Raw genomic sequence first — 16,287 nt, 5'->3', positions numbered from 1 at the left:
TTTTTTTCTTATAAAAATGGGTTCTCAGGGGTCCTGACAATATTTCCATAGAAAAAGTGATGAGTATAGGGTATGGGTTTAGAAAAAGGGTCGACTTTTTTAAACTTTTCCTCAGGAGACACGACGATTTTTTTTGTTATAGAAGTCCTCAGCTGGGCCTAAGTATTTCCTTCTATATGAAAATAGGTTCTAATAGAATCTGTGAAAAAGGGTTATTCCCACAGATTTTTTCCGGTATATAAAAAAGATATCCTGAAAAAATGAGATACGATTTCATTCTATAGAAGAAAGAGGGTATCAGAAGATCTGGCGAACATTTTTTTTATAAAAAAAAACAGTTCTCATCATTACATCTGGCGAATTATTTTCTGTAAAAAAATTTAATCTTGAGGATTTTTATTCTATAGAAAAAAGTCCTTCCCAGACATGACAATTTTTTATAAAAAAAATCTAGGAGAATCTGACTGATTTTTTATAGAAAAAAATCGTCTCGACATGACCTTTTTCTATGAAAAATATAATTCTCAGAAGACTTGACTTCTAAGACCTGACAATTTGTTTCCTATAGAAAAAATAAATTCTAAAAATGCCTGACCTGATTTTTTTCTATAAAAAAGATAATCTTCAGGGGACCTGCCCTAATTTTGCTCTAAAGAAACAAGATAATCATTCGAAGATATATTTCAAAAAAAAAAAAACAAAATATCTTCAGGGGACCTGACGACGGTAATCCGTAGGGAACCTGACAACGTTTTTTTCCAGGGACCAGACAATGGGAACCACCGTTTTGTCATTCCTATACAAAAAAGGGGACCCTTTTTGTTTTATAGGAAAAGTGGAGATCCTCAGGAGATTTTTTTTTTGGAAAAAAAAAGAATGTCTAAACTGATCATCAGAAGACGAATCGTAGACGTAATCCTAAGGGGACATGAGGATTACCTGACGAAGATAATCAGGAGACTTGATGACGATATTTTTCTATAGGACAAAAAGGCAATACCCTACAGACTTACCGTCGATTTTTTCTATAGTAATCGGTAATTCTCAGGGGCCTGATTTTTTCTGTAGGAAAAGTAGTTCGCAGGAGACCTGATGATTTGGTTTTTATATAAAAAGGCGATCTTTAGGGAGCATGACTGTGAAAAAGGGTAATCCTCAAGGGATCTTTTTTATAAAAAAAGTGTCTGTAAACCTGACAAATTCAGAAGTCCTGACAATTTTTTTCTATAGAAAAAATAATAAAAATATAATCCTTAGAGGATCTGACGAATTTTTTTCTATAGAAAAAAAGCAATCCACAGGGGACCTTACGACGTTTTTTTTCTATAGAAAAAAGATACATCTCAGGGACCTGATGAATACGAATGAATACAAAAATAATCCTCAGAGGACTTGACGAAAAAGGCAATCCTCAGGGGACCTTACGACGATTTTTTTCTATAGAAAAAATGCAATCCTCAGGGGATCTTACGGCGATTGTTTTCTATGGAAAAAAGGGAATCATAAGGGTACCTTACGGCGATTATTTTCTATGGAAAAAAGGGAATCCTAAGGGGACCTGACGACGATTTTTTCTATAGGAAGAATGGCAACCCTAAGGGACCTTAAGACGATTTTTTCTGTAGAAAAAAGGCAATCCTCTGGGGACCTTACGACGATTTTTTTTCTATAGGAAGAAAGGCAACCCTCTGGGGACCTTTCGTCGATTTTTTTCTATAGAAAAAAGGTAATCCTTATGGGACCTGACAACTTTTTTTCTGTAGATAAAGTACTTTCATAAGGATGTGGTAATTTTTTTTGTAGATAAAGTAATTTTCAGGGGATCTGGCGATTTTATCTATAGAAAAGAAATCATCAGGAAACTTTCGGTGTCATTTTTACGACGATTTTTTTACAGGAAAAAGTGATAATCAGAGATTTGTTTTATTGGACAATAAGATGATGCTCTATAGAAAAAATGCGAACTTGTGGGGACCTGACGATGAGGACCATCTTTCGTTAATTCTATACAAAAAAGGCGATCCTCGGGAGACCTGACAATTTTTTGTTCTATAGAAAACTGGAGATCCTTTTGGGATCTCATAATGTTTTTTCTTTAGAAAAGTCGATCCTAAGGATAGAAAGGGAACGATTAAGGTGAACTGACGATTTTTTGTTCAGGGATTAGATAATAGTTTTTCTTTAGGAAAAATTGCAATCTTCAGGGGACAATTTTTTTCTACAGAGAAAATTTGATCCTATAAGGACCTAAAAATTAAATACACATAATCTTAATCTTAAGGTGACCTGATGATTTTTTGTTCTATAGACAAATTGTGAACGTCAGGGGATCTGAGAAAGAGAGAAAAACAAACAAAATTTCACATTACTTACTTTTGCATAAGGATTTCTGGCTGCACCAGTTTGACGCAACGTCAAACCGCTAGCACAAACAATCGTTACAATCAACTGTAATGACGTTTGATCGTAGCCCAATTTCATCTGGAGTTCACCTTCAATGTGTGCGGGTATGGGTCCAACCATAGCTCCTGCCAGTGAGGCGTGATGCGGCGGCAGCTGCTGCTGTTGCAGATGGTGTGGTAACGTCTGCTGCTGCTGCTGTTGTTGTAAAAGGAGGAGTTGTTGCTGTTGTTGATGTGGTTGGTTGTGTGGTCCCAAACCTGAGCCATATGTATACGGCGAATGCGATGACGGTGGTGGTATTTGATGGCAATGATGGTGATGATGATGGCCCGCCGTCGTAGTTGCTGCTCCGCCTTGAATCGATGATGCTGACGTAGGTGGTGCTGTCGGTGGTCGATGCGGTGGTGCTGTGTGGGATGTGTGACTACTGCTACCGCTGCTGCAACTACTGACCGATTGATTGCTGCTAGTGCTGGCGGCACTCGACAAGTGTTTTGGTCCCAAACGTTGTTGAGCTGCTGCTGCTGCTGCCGATGTTGTTGAGCCTGTCTCGTAGCAACGTACATTCGCACTATGTCTTAGATTAAGTACGCCGCCGCCGCCACTACTACTACCGCCACTACTGTTGTTGGCATGAAAATCGGGTGATCCAGGCGAGGTTATAAGTACACTCGGCTTATCACGATGAACTTCTATATCATCAACTAAGGGTGCTGGTTGGTTTGATTGGTTGGTGATGTGGTTGTGGCAGATGGTGAGGTAATGATGTGGAGTTTGGTTGGTTTTCAACGTTGCACAATGGTGAATTTTGGCAAAAAGAAAAAAGACGAATAAAATAAAGTGGGATATTAATTTTTGTTTTGAAATTAGCTAAACTAAATACATGTGTACTAAAATAAAAATAACTACTATTTATGTATGTATTGTGTACTCTAACTGAATATTTATTATATTCAATAGGTGCCAGTATTTGAGATTTTGTTTTGAGGCATTTATATATCTCGTTCGAATATTTTTTTCTTCATCAGCTGTTGCCATTTTTTCTTTTTTTCAATAAAAAAGTGGCATAAATCTCCCCCAAAAGTCCCCCTAATTCTGAATTCTTGCTTTTTCCAGTAATTGAGTAATTATCATAGTTTCTATATATGAAATATTTTTGATTAAATATTTATATGAAATAAGTTGGATGATAACATTATTCGAATATGTGAAAAAATGTAGGAACGACTTTTATGTCATTGGGTAATGAGAATAATATTTTTATATAATGCTGGACAACATAATTGTGTAGGGTATAATTAAGAAAAATGTTTTTTACACCAGGCCGGAATCGAGGCAGAAATTTTTTCCCTGGCCGAAGGGAGAGAGTACTTTGTGGTGTCTAAAATTAACATAATATAATTTTTCATCACATATTTGGATACAGAATCCGACGTTCACTTTGGCTACAGTAGCTCGACTCTGTAGTCTTTTTCTATCACTTAAATAGAATTGAAGTCGACTGTCTGGAACAAACTCGTTCATTGGAACTATTCCAAACAAACTATCGGAATTAAGTACAGCTCCTTAGTTAGTAGACTTTCTTCAGTATATCTAGTTCCTTTTTCTGTTCTTGTTCTTTTAATTCTATATTTATACCCTACACAACTATGTTGTCAGGGTATTATAGCTTTGTGCAGCCCCTTTAAGTATACCGATCGTCATATCTCGACTAGCTGAGTCGATCTAGACATGAGTGTCTGTCCGTCTGTCCATTATATTTTGTAAACACGGTACATGCCACAGTTATGGACCAATCTTCACGAAATTTTGCATGTAGGATGGGTTCTGGCCAATGAAGACCCCTATTGTTTTTGGTAAAGATCGGTTAATATCTAGGGGATGAAATGGACCAAATACTTAATTGTTATCGTTTTTTTTCTGGTCGCTCTTGATGCCCCAATTATGACCCAAACATCGTGAATTTTTACATAGACAAGGGGATCGGGCCAAAGAATAAGCATGCCTGTATTGATATGGATAGGTCAATATTTAGCGGATCAAATTGACCCTGACTTTTGTGGCGGATAAATAGCGCTGATCGCTTTAAAATGTTCCATGAAGTTCCAGTTATGGTCACGGATAACGCCTATCCGCCTGACTATCAGATAATTATATTGTGATGAAGTGGACCGAAAACTTAATTTTCGGTCCACTTCATCTATAGGCTCCAATAGGAACAAGGAGATCACAACACAAGGGAAGGAAGTAATTAGAAGGGCTGTACTGAACATTAGTAATAATTGTCTGCCTCTAGTTGGTCCAGATGGTTCAAATATCGCGAAATATTGCCCAAGCTCAGAATATAGATCCACAGAAAGTTAGTTTTTCGTGGAAGTTGTGTAGGGTATCATATGGTCGGCCCCGTCCGACTATACTGCTCCTCTCACTGGTTTTTATTCTTTCTCGTTAATTTTTCAGTGGTGGTTTTCCCTTTTTTACCCACAAACGAATCAATGCGGAACTCTCTGAAATATGTGATAAAAAGATCGTTTAAAGGGAGAGAGAGATTCAAATGAACTAGCAAGGGGTCACAACTGTATGAAGCGAACTAGTTCCTTTCTATAAAAGGAATGAGAAATATCGATCCGTTCCGTGAACCATCTTAGGAAAAAAACGAAAACGAAAAAAACGAACAAGCGAAACTATTTATAAAAAGTTTTTTTTTTTTTTTGAAAATTTATAACTCGAATTACCAATGAACGGTTAAATTAATGAATAAAGTAATTCATTTTGATCCAGTTTTTCTCTCATTTATCGGGTTCCTTTTGATTTAATCGTTCATTTAGATCTTCCCATTCATTGCTCTAATTAGCAATGAACGATTGAACTAAATGAATGTACTAGTTCCCTTTGCGAAGCGAGAGGTTTGAGTCGTTTCGAAACGAACTAGGTCAAATGAAGTATTCAGCAAAAGGAGCGATCGGTACCTGGGGCCCGTTCTTTCGTTACTCTCGCTAATTTTGCTCCAGTCGTTAATTTTGCATCATTTTTCAGGGTTCTTTTTGTCTTGATCATATCGTTAATTTTGCGGAGCGAGAGATTTGAGTCATTTCGAAATGAACTAGTTCAAATGAAGTATTCAGCAAAAAAATTATAAAACTAAATGAATGGAACCGGAACAAAAGCCCTCGGAAAATATTCATTAATCTGTATCATATGATACTGACAACATATTTTGAACAGATATATATGAGTTCATCAGTACAGTAACGTTTTTATGTGCCCTCTTCTCTTGGCTGTACTGTAGACTGGGCCTTCTGTTGACAAACTTCTAGAACAACGATTTTAACCATTAATTTTGAATTGTTCTGCAAGCAAAAAGAACTATTGGAACTAGACCCGGTTCATTCCTTCGTCTGATTCATTTTTCTTCAATCCTTCCTTTTTTGCCTCGTTCACTTAATTAATTTTGATCCAATCGTTCATCGAGATATTCCCATTCACTGACATAATTAAAGTGATTGAAATAAAAGGATGTAAATGAAACTATAGAACCCTTTGCGAAGCGAACCGCTGCAGGAACAAAATTGCCCACAATTTTGTAATTGAACTTAATGGAACTATATAACCTTTTGCAAAGCGAACCGCTTCTGGATTAGGTTTCAATGAACAAATCAATGTTCAATTGGAATTTAAATTATCTCAAGATATTTTGATGTCAGTAATCGAATCGATTTAATTTTTTATACCCTTCACCATACTGTGGTACAGGGTATTATGTCTTTGTGCATATGTTTGTAACAGACAAAAGGAAACGAGATAGACACGTGGTTCCTTTTGAGAATATGCATAGAATCACTTTCTGAGTCAATTTATGAATGTCCGTCCGTCCGTCTGTCTGTCCATGTTAAATTGTAAACAAAGTACAGGTCGCATTTATTATCCGAATTGGATGAAATTTGGCATACGTCACTTATTTGGCCCAAGGACGAACCCTATTGAAATTGGGAAAAATCGGTTCAGATTTAGATAAAGCTCCCATATATATATTCGTCCGATTTAAGATAAATGGTGCACCAATTTCCCTAAATATCTTTCGATTTGCACGAAATTGGGCACAGCGTACTAAATTGAGCCTAGAATGATGTGTGCTAAGTTTCGTGAAAATCGGGTCAGATTTATATATAGCTCCCATATATATTTTCGTCCGATTTTAGGTAAATGGTGCACCAGAGTCCCTATATATATTTCGATTTGCACGAAATTGGGCACAGCGTACTAAATTGAGCCTAGAATGATGTGTGCTAAGTTTCGTGAAAATCGGGTCAGATTTATATATAGCTCCCATATATATTTTCGTCCGATTTAAGGTAAATGGTGCACCAAAGTCCCTAAATATCTTTCGATTTGCACGAAATTTGGTATAGCGTACTTAACAAGTCTAGAATGATGTGTGTTAAGTTTCGTGAAAATCGGTTCCGATTTAGATATAGATCCCATATATATTTTCGTCCTATTTAAGGAATATGGTGTACCAAAGTCCCTAAATAGCATTTGATTTGCACGAAATTTGGCATATCGAATTGAATAGGGTCTAGAATGGTGTATGTTAAGTTTCGTGAAAAACGATTCCAATTTAGATATAGCTCCCATATATATTTTCGTCCGATTTTAGGTAAATGGTGCACCAGAGTCCCTATATATATTTCGATTTGCACGAAATTTGGCACAGCATAATGAATTTGGTCTAGAACGATGTGTGTTAAGTTTCCTGAAAATCGGTTTAGATTTAGATATAGCTCCCATATATATTTTCGTCCGATTTAAGGAAAATGGTGTACAAAAGTCCCTAAATATATTTCGATTTCTACGAAATTTTGTACAGCGTACTGAATAAAGTCTACAATGATGTGTGTTATGTTTCGTGAAAATCGGTTAAGATTTAGATATAGCTCCTAAAGGTGCACCAGAGAACCTATATATCTTTCGTAATGAACTTAGTGTAACCAATAAGTTAAATATAAATGGTGTACCGAATTCCCCAGGTGGGTCCGATTGGCACAAAATTGTGCACAACTTATAGAAGTTATTATGAGACAACGTGTGGCAAGTTTTGTTGAAATTAGTTCAGATTTAGATATAGTTCCTATATATAGTTTCGTCAGATTTTAAGTAAAATGTGCACCAGAGACCCAATGTTATATAGTTAATATAACCTAGCATGTGGAAAGTTTTATTGAAATCGGTTCAAAATTGGATAGAGCTACCATATTTTCTTCCGATTTTAACTAAATGATGCACCAACAACTCCAAATGTGGCCGATATTCTGTGACAAGTTTCGATGAAATCGGCTTAGATTTCGGTATAGATTTTATAAATATTTTCGTCCGATTTGAAGTAAATGGTGCACCAAACTCCTCATGTTTATCAGATATGTATCCAAATAATCAACGGGTATCCGACTGATATATGCTTTAAATTGATTTACATAATTTTGTCCCATTGTAAGAAGTAACTCTATATCTGACCAAATGAAAAATTTAGTATCGGTTGCAGAATGACATGTTTATTGATCCAATTTCATTTTACTGGTCCTTCAAAAATGCGACGTCTGTTAAGATTCATCTGTTAAATATACCCAAAGTGGTGAAGGGTATCATATAGTCAGCCCCGCCCGACTCTACTACTTTCCTTACTGGTTTTTAATTACTTCAGGGTTAAACGCACATAATACATGTAGGCATTCGTAGCATTATGTTTTCTAGTGTAGCACGTATTTATGGTGATAAAGCATGGATTTCACAAACGATTCAGAAAAAAAAAATCACAAGATAGATAAAAACGATGAAATTTGAATAGCACTTTATATAAAGTGTATATAATTTAGATAAAATATTGAATTTTTTCTTTAAATGCAATTTTCAAGACATTCCCTCCGATACATAACCCGTTTGCCATTCTTAACCCCCATACTCTTTTAAACACACACATACACACATTATCATTATTATATCACACACAGACACATATATTTAAATACCTTTTCGTTGAACATAACGGCCGCCGCTGCTGACCACAGCACTACCGGCTATGTAACTAGCCAGGGTACTGCTTGGTACTTTACGTATTGACGGCGTAACCGTTGACGAGACCGTCGTTGCATTAATCGAATTTGGCACTGAATTGGAGGACAGATTGCCGCCGATGGCCGAGGCGGCCGCTGTTGTTGACGCTGACGATGTGGAAGCATTAATGGGCCGTGAGACCACCAATTCAACTTGGGCATCCAAACGGCTTTCATCAATAATATCATAGACTTCGTCGGCGGTTTTATTTTGTAAAATATGGCCATTCCATTTGACAATTTCATCGCCTATGCCATGCGAAAGTTGCAGATGACGTCGGGGTAGCATTTATTGAATGTGGTGGGAAGGGATGAGCAAAAAAAAATAATAGAAAACATTTTTTTCGTTTAGGACTTGTGCTGTTGCTTTGCCAGTTGTTGTTTGTGTTGACATTACCTGGTTGTATATGACCCTCAGTATCGGCCACCGAGCCACGTTTAACTTTCTCCACAATGGCACCATAATTTACAGCCGCAGCAGCACCACCGCCAACACCATCTCCATTATTACCACCAGCAACGCCAACGGCTTGACTATTATTAGCATATGGTAAAGGTTGGCCACCCAGAACTTTTAAGCCTAAAATATCTTCGCCATCATAGTATTTTCTTAATATCATATGACCAATCATGCGAGCATTATCCGCCGATATTTGCCAATTCACCGGTTGCTATATATATTCGTTGTGTATTCGGTTTTGGGGCGAGGAGTGGGAGGTGCAGAAAGTATTTTTTTGAATTTTTGGTTGGTCGATGATGGGATCGAATTTTGGTTTTTGGGAAATTCGGGGGGTCATAGATGAAATTGCAAAAGTGCATATTTTTTTTTTTTGCAATTTGTTTTTTTTTTTATAAAATACATATTTGGGGAGGGGGAATATGATAAATTTTGATTATAAATATGTTGTTGACAAAGACACTTTGGTTGCTTTATTATTATTATTTTTTCTTAAAATTAAAAATAAAACCATAACATAATTTAAATCACAAAAAAATGTAGTCTTCACAGGGTTAGTAAATCCTTGCAAAATGAAAATATTAAATAAAAAAAAATATTTTTTTTATACACAAGTTGAACTTAGTTTTGGTAGAGATAGCTGGTAGATTCATTAACATTATATCTGTAATTTTTTCTCCAGTTGATGGGTATATAGAAAACAAAGCTTAATCTAGAGTAAAGTTTTTTTGTTTCCAGGCTTACACCAAGAAAGTTGTAATTGTTGTTTTTATAAATTTTATGAAATATTCAGTTAAACAAACGCACATCTTTGGCAGAGAACACATACGTAGTTGAAACTTTTTTTTATTGTTTGCAAAAGACATTAAATTGAAAAATATCAATATATGAGCCATGAATATTATGTGCAATGCAGCAGTGAAAAATTATGAAATATAAAAAAAATAAATTTTAAATAATCATGCAAAAATGGTGAATGGAATTAAATTATTTTAAATTGTTAAAAATCGGATCTCGAATTTTAAAAATGTATTTAAAATTTTCATAGACTGACTTAAAGTACAATTTTTTCGGAAACCCTTAATATTTCTCTCACTTCCCACAAGTGTCGAACAAATTTCTTAAGTGTTCGATGCGGGAACTTTTGAATGCATGCGTGGAGATAAAAAGTAACTGTGACTGAAGTGAGTTGCCTTCGAACCACAGAACAGACAACATCAATTGGCGTTGGATCGTTTCGTAATGAACAAGTTCAATTAAACTATTTTGGAAAAGGAACGATCGGTACTAGTAGTCTTGTGTCGTTCGTGAACGACCTAGTTCAATTGAACGAGTCAGTCCACTGAACGAGTGAACGACATAGTTCAGCTTTTAATATTCACTGTTGTTCTCTGAATAGACTATCTATTTATTGTGCCATACATTTGAACCAGGTGGACGACCTAGTTCCTATTTAAAAAAATGATCAAGTTCGTTCGATCACTGATTTGATCTAGATTGTCCAAGACTGTTTACTAGTTGTGGTTCTTAGGTTAATCTAGTTCCTTTTCCTGCAGTCATTCTTTTTTCCTTTCGATCACCTAGTTCCTTTTGATCCAATCTAGTTCTCCCCGTTCATTGACCGAGTTAACTGAAGTCAGTTCAATAGTTAATTTTGTACTTAGTTCCTTTTTAAATGGCTTAGTTCATTTTCCGGAGTGAGCCGAGTATGTTCTGTAAGTCTCACACCAACCGCTTCCGAACTAACTAGTTCGAACTTTATGTGCTGCGATTTAAATGGGGACACACTGCTAATTCTAGTCGCCAACGAACATTGAAGTCCTCGTGGAAAATATTGGTCGTCACTAAAATATGCGATATTTTGTCATGCTCAAGATCTACTACTAGCCCTATAAACCGTCTCGAGGGAGTAAAATGGAGGACAATATGGACAAGCTTTGGGTATAGAGACGAAAAAGGAGTGTAGATATCCTACAAGTCATTTACACTCCGAATAGTTCCAATGAACTAGTTCGAATCACAAATCTTGAATCATCGAAGACGAGTCAAATGCAACAAATGTTTTTCATTAGACAAGCACTTCGAAGCAAATGGCTGAAAGTTTCTTTGAAAAATAGGTCATGTGATGACAGTTCTGTTTAATCTGCATTGGGTGTTCAGTTGTGAGTACTTGAAGCCTTCTCAATCGAACTTACTAATCGAATCATTATACCATTTTATGTATAAAAAGTTTTTTTCGATAAGTGAAGCATTGGATACTGCGTAACAAATTTTAGGGTTTCTTATAGAGTGACCATATGGTGGCCATTAAGCCTTTAACAGAGAATAAAGTCAAGTCATAAGAATTCGTCCTATACTACTATACAAACCCTGGCTTTCTTCCTTACAAGGAACTATCGGTACTAACGCCGGTTCATTCGTTCATCGAATTCCTTTTGTCCTCGTTCACTTACATCCTTTTGATTAACCGAATTAACTGACGTATGGATGGAACTAAAAAACCCAAAGAGAACTATGGACTAAGCAATGGCTAAGTTCCTTTTGGGGAGCAAACTCCTTCCGAAGAAAGATTTCCCAACTCTAGTTCCTAACAGAGAATAGAGTTTTGTCATGAGAGGTTAATCATACCTTTGGCGAATATTGGACATTACAATACAAATTCAGACTTTCTCAGATTCATGAAAATATATAAACGAACATTGAACTAGTCAGGAGGGGTCAATTATACCTTTGGCGAACATTGGACACTACAATACAAAATCAGGCTTTCTCATATTCATTAGAGAACATTGATCACTACAATACAGATCCTGGTTATTTCAAGTTAATGAAAATACATTGGGTGCATCCTATGTTGCTAATAGAGATGTGTCGTTACGGAGCGAACTAGTTTAAAGAAACTATTCCGCAGAAAGAACTATCAGAACTAAGTTCATATAATTTTTTTTGCTCTTGTTCACCTAGTTTCAATTTTAAATTTCTTGTTATTGACCGAATTAATAGATTTGTACCAAAGAACGCTTGAACTCAATGGAACTAAGGAACCAAGCTAGGTCATGAAGTAATGACCTAGTTCCTTTTGGGGAACAAATTGCTTCAGGAACGAGACAGTTCAACTCTAGTTACTAAGAGAGAACCTTGAACAATACCATACATATTCTGGATTTTTTATGTTCATGGAAAGGGATTGAGTTCAGAAAAATTTTTGGAGGTGTGTCAATCCCGAATTAATAAGTTCAAAGGAACTATTCCACAGAAGAAACTATCAAAAGTAGATGTGGTTCTTTCGTCCATCCTTCCTTTTGCTCTCGTTTACCTAGTTCCATTTGATCTTTCCATTCGTTGACGGAATTACCAACGGAAGATCTTTGGGTTGATCTGCTTAAACGGTGAATATCACCGTCGAATGAATCATGAGCTGTACCACCTATTCTCGGACTGCGACATAGTCAGACGTATCGACTACGTTGGCTAGGTCATGTTGTGAGAATGGATGAGGATGCCCCAGCTCAGAAGGAGATGGCCACGAATTCAATGCAAAGATTGAGGGGAAGACAACATCCCGGAACATGGTCATTCAAATTGGATGAGGTGTGCACAAGACCGACGCTCCTGCAAAACATCTTTAAAATCGGCTTATGGAACAAACATTCGCTCACAAGCCAGATTGATAAGTAAGTACCAATTAACAATTGTACTAAAACGAACTAACTTAATGGCCTAGTTCAATTTCTTTGCCCAACTCTGGTTCCTAACAGAGAATTCAATGAAAAGATCAAGTGGAAGACTATATATCGGAACGTGGCCTTCAAAATGATGATGAACTGCGAACAAGACCGACGCGACTGGAAATCTTTTTATACCCTTTACCACACTGTGGTACAGGGTATTATGTCTTTGTGCATATGTTTGTAACAGGCAAAAGGGAACGAGATAGACACATGGTTCCTTTTGAGAATATGCATAGAATCACTTTCTGAGTCCATTTATGCATGTCGGTCCGTCCGTCCGTCTGTCTGTCCATGTTAAATTGTAAACAAAGTACAGGTCGCATTTATTATCCGAATTGGATGAAATTTGGCGCAGCTCACTTATTTGGCCCAAGGACGAACCCGATTGAAATTGGGAAAATCGGTTCAGATTTAGATATAGCTCCCATATATAGTTTCGTCCGATTTAAGGTAAATGGTGTACTTAAGGCCCTATATATTTTTGGATTTGCACGAAATTTGGCATAGCCTACTGAGTTAGTTCCAGAATGATGTGTGCCAATTTTCGAGAAAATCGGTTCAGATTTAGATATAGCTCCCATATATAGTTTCGTCCGATTTAAGGTAAATGGTGTACTTAAGTCCCTATATATTTTTCAATTTGCACGAGTTTTGGCACAGAGTACTGAATTAGGTCCAAAATTATGTGTGCTAAGTTTCGTGAAAATCGGTTCAGATTTAGGTATAGCTCCCATATATATTTTCGTCCGATTTAATGTAAATGGTGTACTTAAGTCCCTATTTATTTTTTAATTTGCACGAAATTTGGCACAGCGTACTGAAATAGGTCTAGAATGATGTGTGTTAAGTTTCCTGAAAATCGGTCCAGATTTAGATATAGCTCCCATATATATTTTCGTCCGATTTAATGTAAATGATCCACCAAATACCCTATATATCTTTCGATTTGTACGAAATTTGGCATAGCGTAATAGATTAGGTCTAGAATTATGTGTGTTAAGTTGCCTGAAAATCGGTCCAGATTTAGATATAGCTCCCATGTATATTTTCGTCCGATTTAATGTAAATAGTCCACCAAATTTTGGCATTGTAGGTATACATATGTACAATATACTCAAAGTGGTGAAGGGTATCATATAGTCGGCCCAGTTCGGCTTTACTACTTTCCTTACTGGTCTATGATCGGCTTATGGAACAAAAATTCTGTCACAATCCTGCTAAGTAAGTACCAATGAACAGTTGAACTAAAACGAACTAACTTAATAGCCAGAGACTAAAGTTCAGTCATAAGACGTTAGTCATTCCCTTGGCGAAAATTGGGCACTATTCGTACAATAGAAATTCCGGTTTTCTCAAGTCCATATTCAAATTTAATTTTCAGTATTTGAGCATATTTTGTAATTCTGGTTTTGCTTTAGAAGTGCCTGACTCCAATCGTATCGATGTTGAGTCTTAAATATGATTGAAAATAACTTAATTCCATTTTCCAATTGGAAATAAAAATAAAATTTAATAGAATATTTAAAATATTGTGCTGGTGCATATATTGAGGTACAGGTGCTGGACGACAAATATTTATCTAAATATGGACAGACATGCAGATATTAGCTAGAACAATAAAAGCTTACATTTACGTTTTGTAATAAATTATATATGTTTGTATATATATATATATAGTAAGTATTTCAATATAGATTTATTTGTATGTGTAGAGATATGTTGTGTTATATGTTTCACGTGGTAAGTTATACATAGTGGGAGAGAGATAGTTGGAAATAAAAACTTAGAAATCGGAAAGAAAGTATTTGGGAATTTTATGTACAAATTAAATAATTTATATAAAAAATAATGAATTTTTGTTTTATTAATTTTTTTGGTAGAAAAATAAAATTCGTAATTGTTCATAATAAAGACTTGTTTGTCATTGGAAATTATAATACAAGAAAATATATAAATGAGCCATTCTTCAGATTTGGACATTATCACAAAATAGGGTATTTTTGTTGTCGTTTTTTTTTGCTCTAGGTTATAGATTACAACAAAAAGAAAATTTTAAAAAAGAAAAAAAACACAATTCATTTCCACAAGATAGGAGGAGACAAAATCACAGTTTTCTCTGATATTCTCATTCACATTTCGCAACATTTTTTTCACATTTTTTACAATTTCGTTTTTTGTTTTTTGGTTTTTGTAGCTACCTTAGGACCATCACCACGATTCGAATCTTCACTACTGGTAAAGGTACTGCTGGTATCGATGCCCGAATCTTTTGTGGCCGAATCCTGACTACCTTGTCGCTCGTTGTCCCAGCGGGACCAGTGATTGGCATTTGTGGAAGCTGATGCTGCTGTTGTTGTATCGTTTAGCAGATTTGTGGCAGTGTTTGTAGCAGAGGAAGCAGAAGAAGACATGGAGTGTTGGGCATTGTGCAATTTAGCACTGGTCAAAATGGTGGCCGCACCCACCTCAACCGCCGTTGAGGGTAGTATTGTGGTCACCGGTGGCAAAGTGGTGCTGCCGACATGCAGTCCCGTGTCGGCGCCCGATGCCGTATTGTCAATGTCATGCGAATCAAAGCGTACCGTCTTCTTTATTCTACGCTCTGTAAAGCGTCGGGAGTCCTGAGCTTTATTCGACGACAATACAGAGCTTGGCGTAGCTGCAGATTCATCCCAATAGCTATCGACTAGACTACGATCGCGACTTAAACTACGTGTGGCCCCATCAGTTGTGCTTAAAGAAGATGTCATGGCTGTGCCGCCAACACCACTGGTTCCACTACTACTACTACCCATATAACGTTCATACAGTGATGCTGAGGATGTGGCCGATGTCTTAGCGCTTAATGGCGTATCGCCGATCACAATTTGTGGGTGTTGTTGTTGTTGTTTGTGCAAATAGCTGCTGGCGGCGCTACTACGTTGGGCCGCCGCAGCCAAGGGTGGTGCTCGCCTGGCGCTCACTCCCCCATACAGTATGTCTGAGCCGATATCTCGTATTTTACTACTGGGTCCCAAGGGACCGTAAAGCGAAGAGGCCGCCGCCGCCGCTGCTGTCGACGACCGATCGTGATTTGTGCGATTAAATGTGTTCCGTTGTTGGACGTCTAAACGTGCCGTGCGCGTTAAAGGATATTTTTCCAGTCTTTCACGATGCAATTCGTAACGATCTCGATCTGCCGACGAATACAAACGATTGCTGCTCGTCAAACGATAGTCAGGGCCATACGAACTGCTGACACTTAACAGATCGCGTTCATTGAGACTTCTTTGTTGCCGCCAGGCCAGATCATCACGCAAAGTGGCTGTAATGAGGTGGTAGGAAGAGATGTGACACAAAAATTGGTTTTTGTAGATTATCGACAAATCGTTGATTTTCTGTTAAGTTGGGGCAATTTTTCATCACAAGGATTTGGTTTTGTTTTACATTGGATGGGTTCAAGGTATCAAAGTTGCGGCATACATCCTCTCTTTCTTCTTCACAACAAAGTTGATAGGCATTTTTTGTTTTGTAAGACAAGTAATTTATGGGGATTTTTCTGGGATTATTATGGTTCCATGGGGATTTTGAGGGATTCACAAGTAGTATT

The 16,287-nt window shown here is 36.8% G+C and overlaps 1 protein-coding gene across 1 annotated transcript in view; it reads right to left on the bottom strand.

Annotated features, from left to right (window-relative positions):
* The window catches only part of LOC133327366 (uncharacterized), a gene marked incomplete at both ends in the record, with an annotated part of 33,658 nt that extends 17,656 nt beyond the window's left edge, over window positions 1-16,002 (bottom strand). The window contains 4 exon segments of the mRNA XM_061535926.1: window positions 2,374-3,116; window positions 8,427-8,759; window positions 8,908-9,181; window positions 14,897-16,002. Of these exon segments, the coding sequence (XP_061391910.1) occupies window positions 2,374-3,116; window positions 8,427-8,759; window positions 8,908-9,181; window positions 14,897-16,002 (2,456 nt within the window).
* Window positions 16,003-16,287: the final 285 nt, after the last annotated feature.

Source organism: Musca vetustissima, unplaced genomic scaffold (genome assembly GCF_032173495.1).
Source record: "Musca vetustissima isolate MV318-11 ecotype Yass unplaced genomic scaffold, APGP_CSIRO_Mvet_v1 utg124507, whole genome shotgun sequence".
In the NCBI taxonomy this organism is placed as follows: Eukaryota; Metazoa; Arthropoda; class Insecta; order Diptera; family Muscidae; genus Musca; species Musca vetustissima.
This window is presented reverse-complemented; position numbering and strand designations above follow the sequence as displayed.